The sequence below is a fragment of the Belonocnema kinseyi genome, chromosome 2, assembly GCF_010883055.1.
Source record: "Belonocnema kinseyi isolate 2016_QV_RU_SX_M_011 chromosome 2, B_treatae_v1, whole genome shotgun sequence".
NCBI lineage: Eukaryota > Metazoa > Arthropoda > Insecta > Hymenoptera > Cynipidae > Belonocnema > Belonocnema kinseyi.
The window spans coordinates 108,516,712-108,532,251 of NC_046658.1; the positions used below are offsets into that span (position 1 = coordinate 108,516,712).

At 25.8% G+C, this 15,540-nt stretch overlaps 1 protein-coding gene across 1 annotated transcript in view; it reads left to right on the forward strand.

The window, feature by feature from the left end:
• Positions 1-394: 394 nt before the first annotated feature.
• Positions 395-15,540, forward strand: part of LOC117167589 — a 16,218-nt gene continuing 1,072 nt past the window's right edge. Inside the window, exons 1-7 of the mRNA XM_033352643.1 lie at positions 395-997; positions 4,500-4,994; positions 7,627-7,814; positions 10,581-10,654; positions 10,737-10,848; positions 10,993-11,055; positions 11,135-11,289. Coding sequence (XP_033208534.1) covers positions 856-997; positions 4,500-4,994; positions 7,627-7,814; positions 10,581-10,654; positions 10,737-10,848; positions 10,993-11,055; positions 11,135-11,289 — 1,229 coding nt within the window. The 5' untranslated portion in view covers positions 395-855. The remainder of the gene's footprint in view (positions 998-4,499; positions 4,995-7,626; positions 7,815-10,580; positions 10,655-10,736; positions 10,849-10,992; positions 11,056-11,134; positions 11,290-15,540) is intronic.

Genomic DNA, 15,540 nt, shown 5'->3' on the forward strand with positions numbered 1-15,540 from the left:
AGTTTAAAATATATAATTATAATTCTCTTCCAAAAAAGACGAAATTTGAACAAAGCTCGTCTTTTTTCGCAGTTTGGCATTATGTATTATTGCTTGTCCCTCGGCATGCAGACATCTTGCCAGCTGACGTCGCAAATTGAAATGGAACGGTAGAACAGAAACTTCACATGGCGCGAAATTTAAACAATATTAAAATCTAAATTTTGGTAATTAAAAAACGAAGAAAACATTAAAATAACCTAGAGATAAAAGCGCGAAATTGTAAATAATTAGAAACTATCCAGGACAATCTTATTTTATTTAACACTTCGCATATTTTTGACGTCTGGTTTAAAAAAAAAATTCAACTTCAGGACCGTATCTATTCAGCATTCCAGACGTACCAGACATGACGAAATGTAACCTCAAATAAAGTGCGGTGAACTCGAAACGTCGAAACACTGGAGAATATTCCTTATTTTTATTTAATTGCGCAGTGAAAGAAAATGATCAATCTTTGGAAAGCCTCCAAGGATATTCAAAATTCTGTAAATCGACAAAGATCTTCTAAAACTCTAAATTCCGAATGTGACATATGAGAAGTACGAGCCATCGTAAGAAGGAAACAGACGGAAACGTCATTCAACATCATTCAACTTCATTTGATTTACACACGAAAGATGCAAAAAGTTGCATCTTATAGTACCGCTACGCTATCTTCTGCTGGTTTTAATCGATTGACTTCTTCTGCAACGTCAGGAAAAAATCATAGATTTTTATTCGTGTGAAAGAGTTTCTTTTTGACGTCTAACAAATTGATGAAGATTCGAAGAGCAGGGAAAACGTGAAACTCCTGGAGAAAACATACATAAAGTGATGTTTGGTTCTCCGTCGTCAAATTCATCCTCTGATGAGGCTCATTGCGACCATGGACTTGCAGAAGGTGTCAAACAAAAACCCGGGTCGAGAGCACGGAGACGTCCTCATAAAGATTTCCGCGAAACAAATCGCCCAACAGGTTAAGTTGATTAACTTTATATTTCTCTTTCAATAATGCTCAAATTTTGTCCAGAATTAGTTACTATTGGTTTTAAAGAGTGAATTTAAAAATTAGTTCAGGATTGTTATTTTTTTTCTTCCTAAAAAATATGGGTTTCTTTTTTGAGAAGATTATTTCATAGATTTCCTTGAAGGGTATATTCATTTAAAGTAGCTAGCAACGTTCTAACTTGATTTATTTATGTCTTAATAAATGATTTCTTCTCGAAATTGATTTTACTCTGAAATATTTTTATGAACGAAGATTTTAGTTCTATTTTAAGATTGATTATAATTATTTGACCTGCATTTTAGTGGAAAAACCTATTTAGCCGAAAAACCTATTTAATTACTTCGAGGTAGTTGTCCTGGCAAAAATCATGATAAAAGTGGCGTTTCTTTTATTTCAAGAATATAAATAATTTTACTGATGATGTCATTTCAAATGAAAACATTTTTGTTATTGAAATGACCGGAAATTTGTAGAAACCGGAAAACCCCGAGAAATGACATTAAATTTATTATTAGACCCAGAATTTTACCATCTATTTAATGGACGTTTAAAAAATCTTATACTTTAAAGATTGTTGTTGGATCTTCATTTTCAAGCTTTATATTTTCAATTTAAAGAATTTTAAAATGCAGTTTTGAAGAGTGACAAGAGGATGATCAGCATTTGGGTTTCTTTTTTAAATCTCATAAATTTTCCACCAAGATCGGTTATTGTCTTTTTTCGAAATCCAAATAAAATTTTGAAGAAAATTTAAAATTGACAAATTGGCGACGGTTTTTCTGAAAATATTAAAAGTCGATTTTCTCAAAAAACTTAAGCTTATATTTTTTGCCAATTTTTTTTTTTTTGTGAAATTCATACTTTCATAAAAAAAAACGTCTTTAAAATTTTCTTATTTTTGTTGCAAATAACGTCAGGTACGAAAAAATGTTAAAATGAAAGCTTTCACGATTTAAAGATTCTTTGAAAAACTTCCATTTCATTTTTGCTGTGTATTGCATAGTTTAAGAGAAAAATTTCAAAATTATATTTTTAGGAAAAAAGATTCTCCCGGCCTTATAAGTGATTGAGCCGACTTAAAGCTGACAGAAAGTTTTCAAAAATATCAAAAAGAATAGAAATAGCTGGGTCTTTCTACCAAATATTTTTTTATGCTTTGAAATTTTCAAGAAAAAAATAAAAGGGTTTTCTGGTATCTGTCGTTGCTAGGGAAATAATTAGGAAATTCGATATAATGGAAAAATATTCTCTTCGCCAAAAAAATTATTTAGACCACATAAAACGCACAATATTTCTTCCTTATGAAGGTACAAATTCAACAATAAAACAATTGAAATCTTTCGAAAATCGTCGAAATCTTTGAAATCATTAAAATTTTTACAAAATCTTTAGAATATTTGTTCAATTTTTGAAATCTTTGGGAAATCATTGAAGTCTTTGAGAAACCTATAAAACTATCCGAAATCTTTTCGAAATATTGAAAATCTTTGTGAAATCTTTAGAAATAATTGAAATCTTTGTAAAATATTTAAAATATTTTTTTAATATTTAATTATATTTGTGAAATTGTTTAATATTTAGCGAAATATTTTAAATCTTTGGGAAATCTTTGAAATATTTTGGAATCATTTGTGATATTATTGATATCATTGGGAAATTATTTAAGTCTGTGAAATCTTTTAAATGTATCCAAAATCTTTGTTAAGCCTTTAAAATCTTTGTGATATTTTTGAGAAATCATTGAAATCTTGGTAAAATCTTTTCAAAATATTACAAATATTTTATAACTATTTAATAATATTTTTTTAATTGTTGAAATCTTTGGAAAATCATTGATTTCTGTGACATCTTTTAAATCTATCCGAAATCCTTGCAAAAACTTTGTGATAGTTTTGAGAAATGATTGAAATCTTGGTGAAATCTTTGGAAAATCATTGAAGTCTTTGGGAAACCTTTAAAACTATCCGAAATCTTTTCGAAATATTTGAAATCTTTGTAAAATATCAAAAATATTTGTTAAATATTTGATTATATTTGTGAAATTGTTTACATTTGAGTGAAATATTTGAAATCTTTGAAAATCTTTGAAATATTTTGGAAACATTTGTGAAATTATTGATATCTTTGGGAAATCATTGAAGCTTGTGACATCTTTTAAATCTATCCAAAATCCTTGTAAAACCTTTAAAATCTTTGTGATACTTTTGAGAAATTATTGAAATCTTTGTGAAATCTTTGGAAAATCATTGAAATCTTTGTGAAACCTTTAAAACTATCCGTAATTTTTTCGAAATATTTGAAATCTTTGTGAAATATTTAGAGATTTAAAATATTTGATGATATTTGCGAAATTGTTTAAATTTTAGCGAAATATTTGAAATCTTTGGGAAATATTTGAAAATCTTTGAAATATTTTGGAAACATCTGTGAAATTATTGATATCTTTGGGAAATCATTGAAGTCTGTGAAATCTTTTAAATCTATCCGAAATATTTGTAAAAATTTTCAAATCTTTGTGATATTTTTTGAGAAATCATTGAAATCTTTTTAATCTATCCGAAATACTTGATATCTTTGGGAAATCATTGAAATATTTACAAAATATTTAGAATATTTTAAAAATATTTGATATTTGTGAAATTGTTCAAATCGTTAAGAAATATTGTAAATCTTTGGGAAATCATTCAAAACTTTTTAAAATATTTTTTAAGTATTTGATATATTTTTAAAATTATTGAAATCTTTTTGAAATCATTCTAATCTTTGTGAGATCTTTACGAAATATTTGAAATATTTTTGAAATATTTGGTAATATTTAATAGTATTTGTAAAATTATTGAAATCTTTGTGAAATCTTTGAGAAATCATTGATATCTTTGTAAAATTTCTTAAATCTAAACAAAATCTTTGCAAAATATTTGAAACCGGTGATATCTTTGGGAAATAATTGAAATATTTCTTAAATCTTTATAAATGTTTGCAAAGAAATTTTGGAAATATTTTTGAAATAGTTGAAATCTTTGATATCTTTGGAAAGTTTTTTAAATCTGTCCAAAATCTTTGCGAAATATTTGAAATGTTTTGTTACATCTTTTAAATATACTAAAATCTTTGAACAATATTAAAAATCTTATTGAAACGTTTGGAAATCTTTGCAAAATATTCGAATTATTTTTGAAATATTTGGTAATATTTGCGAATTTATTGAAAAGTTTGCGAAATCGTTGAAATCTTTGTGCAATGTTTGTAAAATCATTCTGAAGTCTCCAGAAGTCTGCGAAATATCAAAAATATTTTTGTAATATTTGGTATAATATAATTGTTGTATTTATAAATTGTGCCATTCAATATTATAAGTCCATTCTCTCGTCCCCACCTTGAAAAAAGAAGATTCCGCTGCTTCTGAATTACCTTAAATTTCATTCGATATCATATGAATTATATTTGACAGTTATAAACTTTTCTGCAGGATCTGAACCAACGCGTCGAGAAGAAAATCCATTTAGCTTCAAGCACTTCTTGAAAAACGATTCTCAATCAAATTATCATTATGCAGGAGCAAGGCCGAAGGTTTACACTGTGCATTCAGTAAATAGCGAATCTAGTAGCCATGAGAGAGAAGGTGGAGTTTATCCTTGTAATCCAACCGAGCTACCAGATTTTGTTCAGGATCATTTAGTGATCGAGCAATGTTATGTTGATCATGACAGAATCACATCTCCTGCCACTGACGTCGACAACCTGCCCGATTTTGCTTTAAATAGTATGGAAAGGCGACCAAAGCGACAGTTTAATGATTCTAAAAAGCACCAGGTTGATGGCGAAACAAATTTTTCGTTCGATCTTGCTAATCATTTAGACAGGAGGAGTAGGAATCATGTTTCCTCTAATTCTTCTCATCCAGATCCGCTGGATTTGCCTAATTTTAACAGAAACGAAAATGCTGGTGGATCTGAATCTCGAAGTAAGAATACTTTTAATAAATCCTATTCAATTCTTACGCTTTAATTGCCTTATAAGAAGAGTCTTTTCACAATATCTAAGTTTCCACCTGACCTTTATTGTCAATAATAATTAAGATAATGTTATTAATCCTGTTTTAATGTTTTTCAATTTGTTTATCTGTTGAAATTTTGAAATCCGGCGTGCCCTCGGAACTCATAAAATAGTATTTATCTGAAAATGTAAATATATATTTTTCAATCAACTCGAGAAAGATTTTTGTTTTGAAATAAAAATGTAAACAACAGGGAATTTTTGAAAAATATGATAATTTTGAGTTGTTTTAGGGAATTTTCCAAAATAAATACAATCCTGAGCTATACCTGCGTTTAAAAATAAAGCATAATGAAGCACAATAAATTATTCAGACTTGAAACAGTGAATTTTTGAGAAAAATTATAATTTTGAAGTTTTTTAGGGAATTTTCCAAACTAAGTTAAACTCTGATATATATCTGGATTTAAAAAGGAAGTATAATTGTTCTGACTTGGAATAGTGAAATTTCGAGACAAATTATAATTTTGAGTTTGAATAGGAAATTTTTCGAAGCAATATTGTATGTAATTCTGAATTTGATCAGAAAATTTTGTAAACAAAACAAGACATTTTCCAAAAGAATCGTAATTCTGACTTAGAAGAGGTAATTTTCGACAAGAATTATAATTTTTGATGCCACAGATTTCACAGTCTTTCTCTTGTTAGCTATTCCCTTTTTCCCTTTTTTAGAGAATTCTTAGTTCCCCTGTTTTCGAGAAATTTCGTTTTTTAATAGTTTTTTTTTTTCGCTTGAATGCAAACTGAATTGATTCCAATAAGATTTAACTTTGTTTTTGGCTGAAAGTTAATTCTTTTTAATTTAAAGTTAAACTACTTGGTTAAGCATTCATTTAATTTGTTGAAGATTTAACCATTTTATTAAAAATTCGTGATTCTTGAGTGAAAAGTAATTTTTTGAGCTACTTATTCCATTTGGTTCAAAACTTGAATTTGAATATGAAGTTTATCATTGAAAATTCGTATTTTAAAATAAAACATTTAACTGTTTTGTAGAAAAATTCGTCTTGTTGGCTTAAAATTATATTATTTTCTCAGAAAATTCAACAATTTGGTTGTAATTTTTTTTCTCTTGAATAAAAAATATTACTTTGTAGAAATTTCACTTTCTTGGTTGAAAATTCAACCAATCAGTTCGAAATAATTTGTTATCTTGAAGGATTCAATTATTCTATTAAAAAATTACGCCTTTTTGGTTAAAATCTACTGTTTTTTTTGGATTGAAATATAAGCTATTACATGTTTTGTTCATTGTTAAAAAAGCCATGTTTGCTACTGTTGAGGATTCATAATTTTAGTTAAAAATTGATCTATTTGGTTTAAAATTGTTTTTTTTTTTGGTTGAATATTCATATTTTTGTTGAAAATTTGGCTATTGGGTTAAAAATTCATGTATTTTGTTGAAAATATAATATTTTGCTTAAAAAATTCTTTTTTTTTTTGGCTTCAAAATGCAACTGTTTTTGTTTGAAATTTCGATAGTTTAGTTAAAAATCACCTTGGTATGTTGAAAATTCAACTATTTTGTTTCAAATTGAACTATTTTGTTGAAATTTTAATTATTTTGTTGAAAATTCAACTATTTTGTTAAAAAGACTTTTTGGAAAAATATCAACTGTTTTGTTAAAAAATTCGTGTTTGGATAGAAAATTTGTCCTTTTGGATCCGAAATTCATATTTTTCTTCATAGAAAAGTCCTTGCTTCTTGCTACTTGGTTTAAAATGCAACGGTTTTTCGTTGAACTATAATCTCCTTTGTTTGATTATTCGACCATTTGATTGATAATTAATGTTTATAAGTTAAAATTCAGCTTCAGCTTAAAAAATCCTCTTTTGGTGAAGACCTAACTCATGATAGAAAATAAATCTTTTTTGGTTTAAAATTCAACTGTTTAGATGAAAATTTAGATTTCTTGGTGGAAAATGAACTTCTTTGGTAAAAATTAATCTCTTTTCTGGTAAAAATTTAATCTTTTTTCTTTAAAAATGGAACGTATTGGTTGACAATTAACAATCTGTTTGGTTGAGGATTCAACTGTTTAAAAAAAATTAATTTGTTACGTGCAAAATTAATCTTCTTGGATGGAAATTCAACTTTTTTTTTTTAAATGCAACTATTTTGTTTAAAATTTTTCTCCATGCATGAAAGTCAAACTGGCCGTAAATGTAAGTTTCTAGTCTTTTGACATAAAATTAATCTTTTTTGGTAGAAAATAAAAATATTCTGTTGCGTATTCAACATAGTTCGACTTGAAATCTGATCCTTTCATATTGCGTTCAATGTTGTGCATAATACCCATACATTAATTTTTTTAAAAAGAATTGATTTACATATTGTTCTCCTATTTTCGTACAAAAAAATCATCCTATTTTTCCCATTTTGAGAGCATTTTGAACTATGACTTCTGTAAACAGACAACGATAATGCAAAATTAACCAAAAGAAACTTGGTAAATGATCGGGAATTTTAAATCATCCGGCTGGTAGACACTGAATATTAAGCAGTTGTTCGGAAATTTTAATGAATAATTTTCCAATAGGTTTCCCATTTGATCTACAAATACCTCCGGTGGAATCCAATGATCTCGTTTCAAATGGTCAATCAAATGGTGTCTCCAATATTGTTAAGTCGTTGCCAGACTTTCTGAGTGACGGTCCTATTCGAAATACAGGAACTGTTTCCAACGACCGGCCTAATTCCTGCCTCAACGATTCTACAGAACGCAGGGTGCTTTTTTTATGAATGATTTACTAGATCAAGAAAGAATAAGGGACCGTACTTAAATAACTTAACAAATAGTCAGGGAAAAGTCAGAGATTTGGAAAAAAAATCTGGCAAAAGTCAGGAGATTTAATTGGACAGAGAAAAGTTAGTACATTTCTATCAATTTAAATGACTGTCAAGCAAAATAAATTCAGAAAATCCATTTTAATTTGTTTATTGTCAGGGAAAATAAAAAATTAGGCAAAAATTAGAGAATTTTTTAAATGATGTTTTACTGTAACTCTGATATAACATTCTTGTTAGTAATTTATTTGCTTTGTATTTATATTTGTTTTTATTAAGTTCCTTCCTCCTGAAGGAGGAATCTCTTTAATTATAATTTTTTGTTTTAAAATTCAGCAATTTTGTTGAAAAATTATCCTTTTTGGTTGGAAATTCAACAATTTTAGTAGAAAATTTACTTTTTGAATGAAATTCATATTCAGGCGTTGAAAAGGCAACTCAAATCTTTTTTTATCAAATTAACTTCTTTAAATTTGTCTTTAATTTAAAAGTAAATCTATTTGATTAGAAATTGCATATTTTTTGGGTAAAAATCTAACTGTTTGGTTATAAATGCAACCATTTTGTTAAAAAGTTATCCTTTTTGGTGCATCTATTTTAGTAGAAATTGCATCTTTTTGGATAAAAATGTAACTGTTTGAATGAAAATACAATTTTGTTATAAAGTTACCTTTTTTGGTTGAAAATTCAGCCGTTTTTTTTTTTTTTTTTTTTTTTTTTTTTTTTTTTTTTTTTTTTTTTTTTTTTTTTTTTTTTTTTTTTTTGAAAATTCGTCTTTTGGGTTAAAAATTCAAATATTTCGTAGCTAATTTATTAGTTTAAAATTTTTATTTTTGTTTGAAAAATCAACTGAAATCTTTTTTGGTAGAAAATTCAACTATTTTTTTTTTTTTTGAAATTTGTCTTTTTAGTTTAAAATTTCAACTATTTTACTAGAAATTTCATCTTTCTTCAACAAAAATCCAACAATTTTGTTAAAAAGTCACCCATTTTGGTTGAAAATTCAAAGGTTTCGTTGAAAGTTCAACTATTTCGTAGAAAATTAAACTGTTATGTAGAAAATGTCATTTTTGTTTAAAGTTTACGTTTTAGTATTGAAAATAGAACTGAAATCTTTGTTGGTTCAATATTCAACTTTTTCTTGTTGAAAATTTGTTTTTTTTTAATTGAAAAATTCATCTATGTTCTTAGAAATTGCATCTTTCTTGGATAAAAATGCAATAGTTTGATTGATAATTTAACATTTTTGTTACAAAATTGATGTAGAAAATTTACTTCAGGTTTAAAATACATATTTTGACGTTGAAAAGTCAAACTAAAATGATTTTTTAAGAAAATGTAAATATATATATTTTTTAATTGGTATTTATTATTCAAAAATTTATCTATTTAAGTCGAAACTTCATCTTTCTACGATAAAAATTTTATGAGACCGGGAAAACCCGGGAAATGACAATGAAATTGTCAAATTGTTAAATATTGCCGTATAAATAACAATTAAACACTTAACATTTGTAGAAAAAATTTGAGTAATTTTAAGAGATATTTAGAAGTTTTGAGAAGATTCTGAATTAATTAAAAAATTGAAATGATTTCAGGTAATTTAATGAACTGTTAGAACATTTTTTCAGAACTTCTAAATATATTTTAGAATTAATAGAATTTTTCCTACAATTATTGGAAATTCCTGCAAATTAAAAAAATCCTTCAAATCTTCCAGGTTCTTCTTTGATAATTTTTGAAATCTCTTAAAATCTTCTTAAACTTTCTGTTACAATAATTTTTCAAAGTGAAAAATCATTTTCAATTTCCTTAAGAACCTTAAGAAATTAAAAAAAAATTCTTTTTGAAGTCTTTCATAATTCTGAAACAAAATTCTATATTTTTTGTTTGAAATCTGCAAAAATGTACATTTTTTTTTAAATTCGGCTGTAAGTATTTGGAATTGTTTCAGGTTCTAAATTTTATTCGAATATTTTTAAATTTCTAAATATCTCTTAAAATTACACTAATTTTTTTACAAATTATAAGTCTTCTATTGTTATTTATAAATTCAAATCTTAAGGATTTTCTTAATGTTATAGAAAAAATTCCGTTTATTTTAAAATATATTTAAAAGTTACGAAAAAAATCAAAGATGATTTTGAATTTGGAAAAATTAAAAACCACTTCTAGATTTCTCAACATTTTGAAATAACATTTTTTAATCTTTTGAAGGACGCCTAAACTATTTAAAATTAAAATAATTTAACTTCTAATTTTAAAACTGTTAAGTTTAAAAAAATTATTTTTCAATTTTTAATGCGTCTAGCTTAAAATTACTTAAAATAATATAATTTCGAAAATTTTTGAAGTTCATTGCTTGATTTTTTAATTTCGAGTATTGAAAATGTTAACGTGGATTTATATTTTTGGAACTTAAGCTGGATCTTTAAACTCTATAATTTATCAATATTCTAAATTTTGCTGTTTATTTGAATTTCATTTCACATCGTTTAATTGAAAAGTGTTTGTAGCTTCCGTTTTTGCAGTCTATAATCAATTACGTAATTTTAGTACGGCCCCTATCTTCTGTACAGTTTTCCTTCAAAAGGAAAGAATTGCGATTTTCTAATTTCACATAAAAATGGTTTTTATTTGGATTGTTATTAAAAAAGGTCTAGACTACCAACAGGAGAAAACTGAGAATTAATTTTGAACTTTCAGTTAACGCTAGAAAACGAAAGACTGCTACGCGAGTTAAAAATTGTACGAAGACAAGCGAATGAAAGGGCCTCAAGGTATAATAAAAAAAATGGCAAAATATGTATCTTCAAATTAAACTTTTATTATAAAAACGTTAAATAACTTAACTATTCACAGAATACAAACTCTAGAAAGTCAGTTACTATCTAGAAGACAAGAGGATCACGAAGAGACGGTTAATCTTGAAAAGGCTATGGAAAAAGTGGAAGATAATCTAAAACGTAGCACTGTAAGTTCAATTAGATTTTCGCAAAAATCTTTTTAAAAAATTGGTTTCTTTAATATTTAGATTAAAATGCTCATTTTAAACGCAAGGCATATTAAAGGTTTTTTATATTCAATTTAACTTAATTTCTATTGGGCGATATTGTAGAGACGAGCAGTTCATGCAGAGACTATGGTAGCGTCTTTGAAAAAAGAAATTGGAGAACTGAACGTGAGTAGAATCTATTTTTCGAGACCTACTTTTCACTTTTACCAATTTCGTAGATACTAAAATTTGTCCTTTCTTTTAGAATGAGGTCTCTATGCTACGATCGGAAAATCGTGAATTGAGGGCTGCGATTGGAGGAGGTTGTAGTAATTGTAATAGTGCATGTGTCGATGGAAGAATAAAAAGATTGGCTAGTGACTTGCGGACCGCTGCTTCTACAGCAGAAATTTCACTCAGGTAGGTTTACAAATTTCGGTCTGGACATTTTTCTCAATTTTTTTAAAACTAAGGTAACGGGCCGTATTATGGAACGACGTCTTAATTTTATCTCCTTGTTAGGACCGTGCTAGAAATAGTAAGATAAAAAAATTATCATAGGATATATCTACAGATTTGCTGAAATTTTCGTCTACTGAATCACTAATCAGCGAAAAGTGACGAACCTTGATAGACGAAAATAAAGAAACCAGGTTGATTATTAAATGCGTTTTTTTTTGCAAAATCAATAATTCGAACATTACAGTAAAATTCAGCATTAATCATTTTTACTACAAATTTAACTATTTCATTTTTGGTTTGAAGAATTCTTTTTTTATTTGATAATTCATCTTTTTCGTTAAAAGTTTTAAGTATTCCAGTTAAGTATTCATCACTTTAGTTGACATTTTTTTAAATTAAATTTTTGTTTGTAAAATGAGCTTTTTAAATTAAAAATTCGTCCTTTTTATAGAAATTAATCTTCTTGTTTGAAAATTCAAGTATTCGATTTAAATATTTATAATTTTAGTTGTAAGTTTATAGCTTTGGTTGAAAAATGTTTTTTTTTTGTGGCAAATTAAATTTTTTTCAACTGAAAATTTAACTTTTCAATTTTTGATTGATCATTCATCACTTTGTATAAAAGTGTAACTATCTTTTTTTTTTCTTAAAAATTCATGTTTTAGGTTAAAAATTTTACCATTCAAGTTGAAGATTCATCATTTTAGTTAAAAATTCATCATTATGTTTGAAAGTGTAACTATTTTTTAAATAATTTATTTCGTATTAATAAACTGTTTGAAAATTTTTTCAAATATTTTTTAACTAAAAATTTAATTATTTGAATTGAATCTTTCATCATTTCTGTTTATTTATTATTGATAAATTGTTTGACATATTTTGTTTGTTTAAAAATTGTTTTTTTTTTTACTGAAAATGTCATTTTCTCAACTAGTACATCATTTTAGGTAAAAATTTATCTCTTTGGTAGAGCATTAATTTTTTTAACTGAAAATTCAACTATTCAATTTTTGGCTCAGAATTGATCTTTTTTAGTTGACAATTGATGTATTTTGTTGAAAAGTCGTCTTTTTGGGTATAAAATAATCTTTTGTTTAAAAATGTATCATTTGGTTTAAAATTCAAATATTCCAGTTGAATATTTATCATTTTAGTTAAAAATTCATAATTTTTTAACATTTTTTTGTGTTAGAAACTGATTTTTTTAACTTAAAATTTACCAATTTAATTTTTGGTTGAAAATGGATCTTTTTTTTTAATTCATGTTTTTGGTTAACAATTTTACTATTTAAGTTGAAGATTCATCATTTTAGTTGAAAAATCATCCTTTTGTCTGAAAGTGCAACCATTTTTGTTATAATTTATTCAGTATTAATAAACTGTTTGAAAATTTTTTTAATTATTATTTTTCAACTAAAAAATTGTTTTTTTTTTCACTTAAAATGTCATTTTAGTTGAAAATTCAACTATTTGGTTGAAAATGGATCTTTTTTTTTATTCATGCTTTAGGTTTTAACTGAAAATGTAACGATTCCAACTGAATATTTTATCATTTCAGTTGAAAACTTATCTCTTTGGAAGATCATTCATTTTCTTAACTGAAAAAAATGTTCGATTGACAATTTTTAGTTGAAAATTCGTCTTTTTTGTATAGATTAATCTACTTTGTTAAAAGTTCATGTTTTTGGTTTAAAATGCATCTATTCCTGTTTTATAAATGAATATTAAATATATTATATTTTCGAAATGTTCAAGTTAATTAAAAAATATATAACTATTTAATATTAATTAATTCTTTTATTACATTTTTACACTTGGATCCAAGCTTCACAGCATCATAGGGACATGCTAAGCCTTTACATTTTTCCTTTTATTTTATCATCACGAATAAACTTTTTGCGACTTGTTTTTTGTACTAGAGATATTGGTCTTTCAAAATATACTTTGATTATTTTTATTAATTTACTCAAGCATTTGTAATCGACGATATTTTTTTTTTATTACTCTGAAAACCGTTCCATAATATGGTCCGTTACGTTAATTATAGGAATTTACAGGGCTGCCACACAGTCACCTAAGTCATTTTAACCCCCTGCCGCCCTTAAAACTTAATTTTTTTCTGAATTTTGAGATATTTAGGCATATTATTCCTATGGCGGAGTATATACAAAACTAAAATTCTAGCTCATTACCGTCCTGACTTTCATGTAAATCCTTGCGTTAAAAATTGATGCTCGTCTCAAAGTCATATTTAAAAAAACTCAAGTCTTCCAAACGTTACATATATGTCACTGTGGGTGATAGAGGGTTAAATCCCTTTTTTGTAAGAAAAGATCACTTTAGTCACTCCAATCAATTAATATATTTATGAAATCTATAGTAATCTATGGTATGAAAAGGCTATACAATATTAGACTTAACACTCTTTCCCTTTTTCTCATATTCTCAAGAAACTTAATCTTTTTATTGTTTTTTTTTGTTGCTTAAATTCGAACTGATTTAATGGAACCCCATAAAAAATTCCACTATTTTTGGTTGCAATTTCATTCTTTTTGTTTGAAAAGTCTACTAATGTATTTTTGATTCAGAATTTAACTTTTTTGCGTAAAAACCTCATTATTTGGTTAAAAATTTAATTATTTTATTGAAAATTCGAGTACTTTGTGGAAGTCATATTGTTTGCCTAAAAATTCATCTGTTTTGTTGAATATTCGTATTTTTGGAATGTTTCTCAAATATTCCATTTTTTAGCTTAAAAATTCAACTTTTTGTTAAAAGTTCACCTCCTTGATAGAAAATTCAGTTCATTAGTTGAAATCAGCTTTCTTGGTAAAAAAAAACTTTTTTACTACAAATTCAAAATTTTCTTAGTCATATTTTTGGTTTAAAATTAACTTTTTTAAACATTTTAACTGTTTTCTTAAAAATTGGTCTTTTTAGCTTGAAAATTCAACTTTTGGTTGAAAATGGAACTGCTTTTCGTTTCAGTTAAATCTTTTTTGTTCATAATTTCGACCCTTTGATTGAAATTTTAACTTTTTTGTTGAAAATTTGTCTCTTTTGCATGAAAGTGCAACTATTTAGTGTTAAATGCAACTATATCGTTGAAAATTGTCTGTTTTTTTTTTCGTTGAAAATTTAGCGATTTGGTCTTGTTTAAAAATGCAACTGTCTGGTTGACAAATAATAATTTTTTTTTTTTGAGGATTCAACAGTTTCGTTGAAAATTCATCTCATTGGATCAAAATTGAACTATTTTGTTAAGAAATTCGTCTTTTTCAGTAGAAAATGAATTTTCTTTGTTGGAAATTAATGTTTTTATATAAAATTTCATCTATTTTATTGAAAATTAAACTTTTTGGTTGGAAAATTAGTTTTTTGTTAAATTTCAACTATTTGGTTAAAAATTAGAATTGCCTTTTCTTAAAAAATTCATCTTATTAGTATTAAAATTTAAATGTTTTTGGCAACATTTATCTTTTTAGCTTAAAAACTCCTCTTTTGATAAAAGCTTATCTGTCTGTAGAAAATTAATCTTTTTTGGTTGAATATTTAACTCTTTTGAAGAAAATTAATCTTTCTTGGTTGAAAATTCAATTTTTTAATTAAAAATTTAAATTTCTTGGTGGAAAGTTCAATTTTTTATTGATAATTCTTCTTTTTTCTGGTGAAAATTTAATCTTTTTTATTTAAAAATCTAATTGTTTGGCTTACAATTAATCATATGTTTTGGTTGAGGATTCAACTATTTTGTTCATTTTTTTATTCACGGTTCATCATTTTATTCGGAAATTTATCTCTTCATCTTTTTTAGTAGAAAATTATAATTGATTTTGATTTGAAACTATAAACATTTTTACGTGAAAGGTTAGGAATTTAAATCATTTCATATAGAATTTCATATGACACGTACATTAATTTTATTTAATATAATTTATTCCCTTATTATTCCCCTATTTTCGTGAGAAATTACCCTATTTAAACTGTTTTGAGAGTATTTTAGACCGTGAAGTCTGCAATACTAAAATTAAAATTATTTTAATTTATCATTTTTCTGGCTTTCTAGTTCCTATTGTAAAGGATCGAAATATAAATATGCCAGTTAAGTGTCAAAGATTTATTTAGTTTGTAATATAATGAGTTACAATTTGTCTAAACATTACTTATAAACTTTATTCTAGAAATTCTGATATTGTTTTCCAGCCTCCC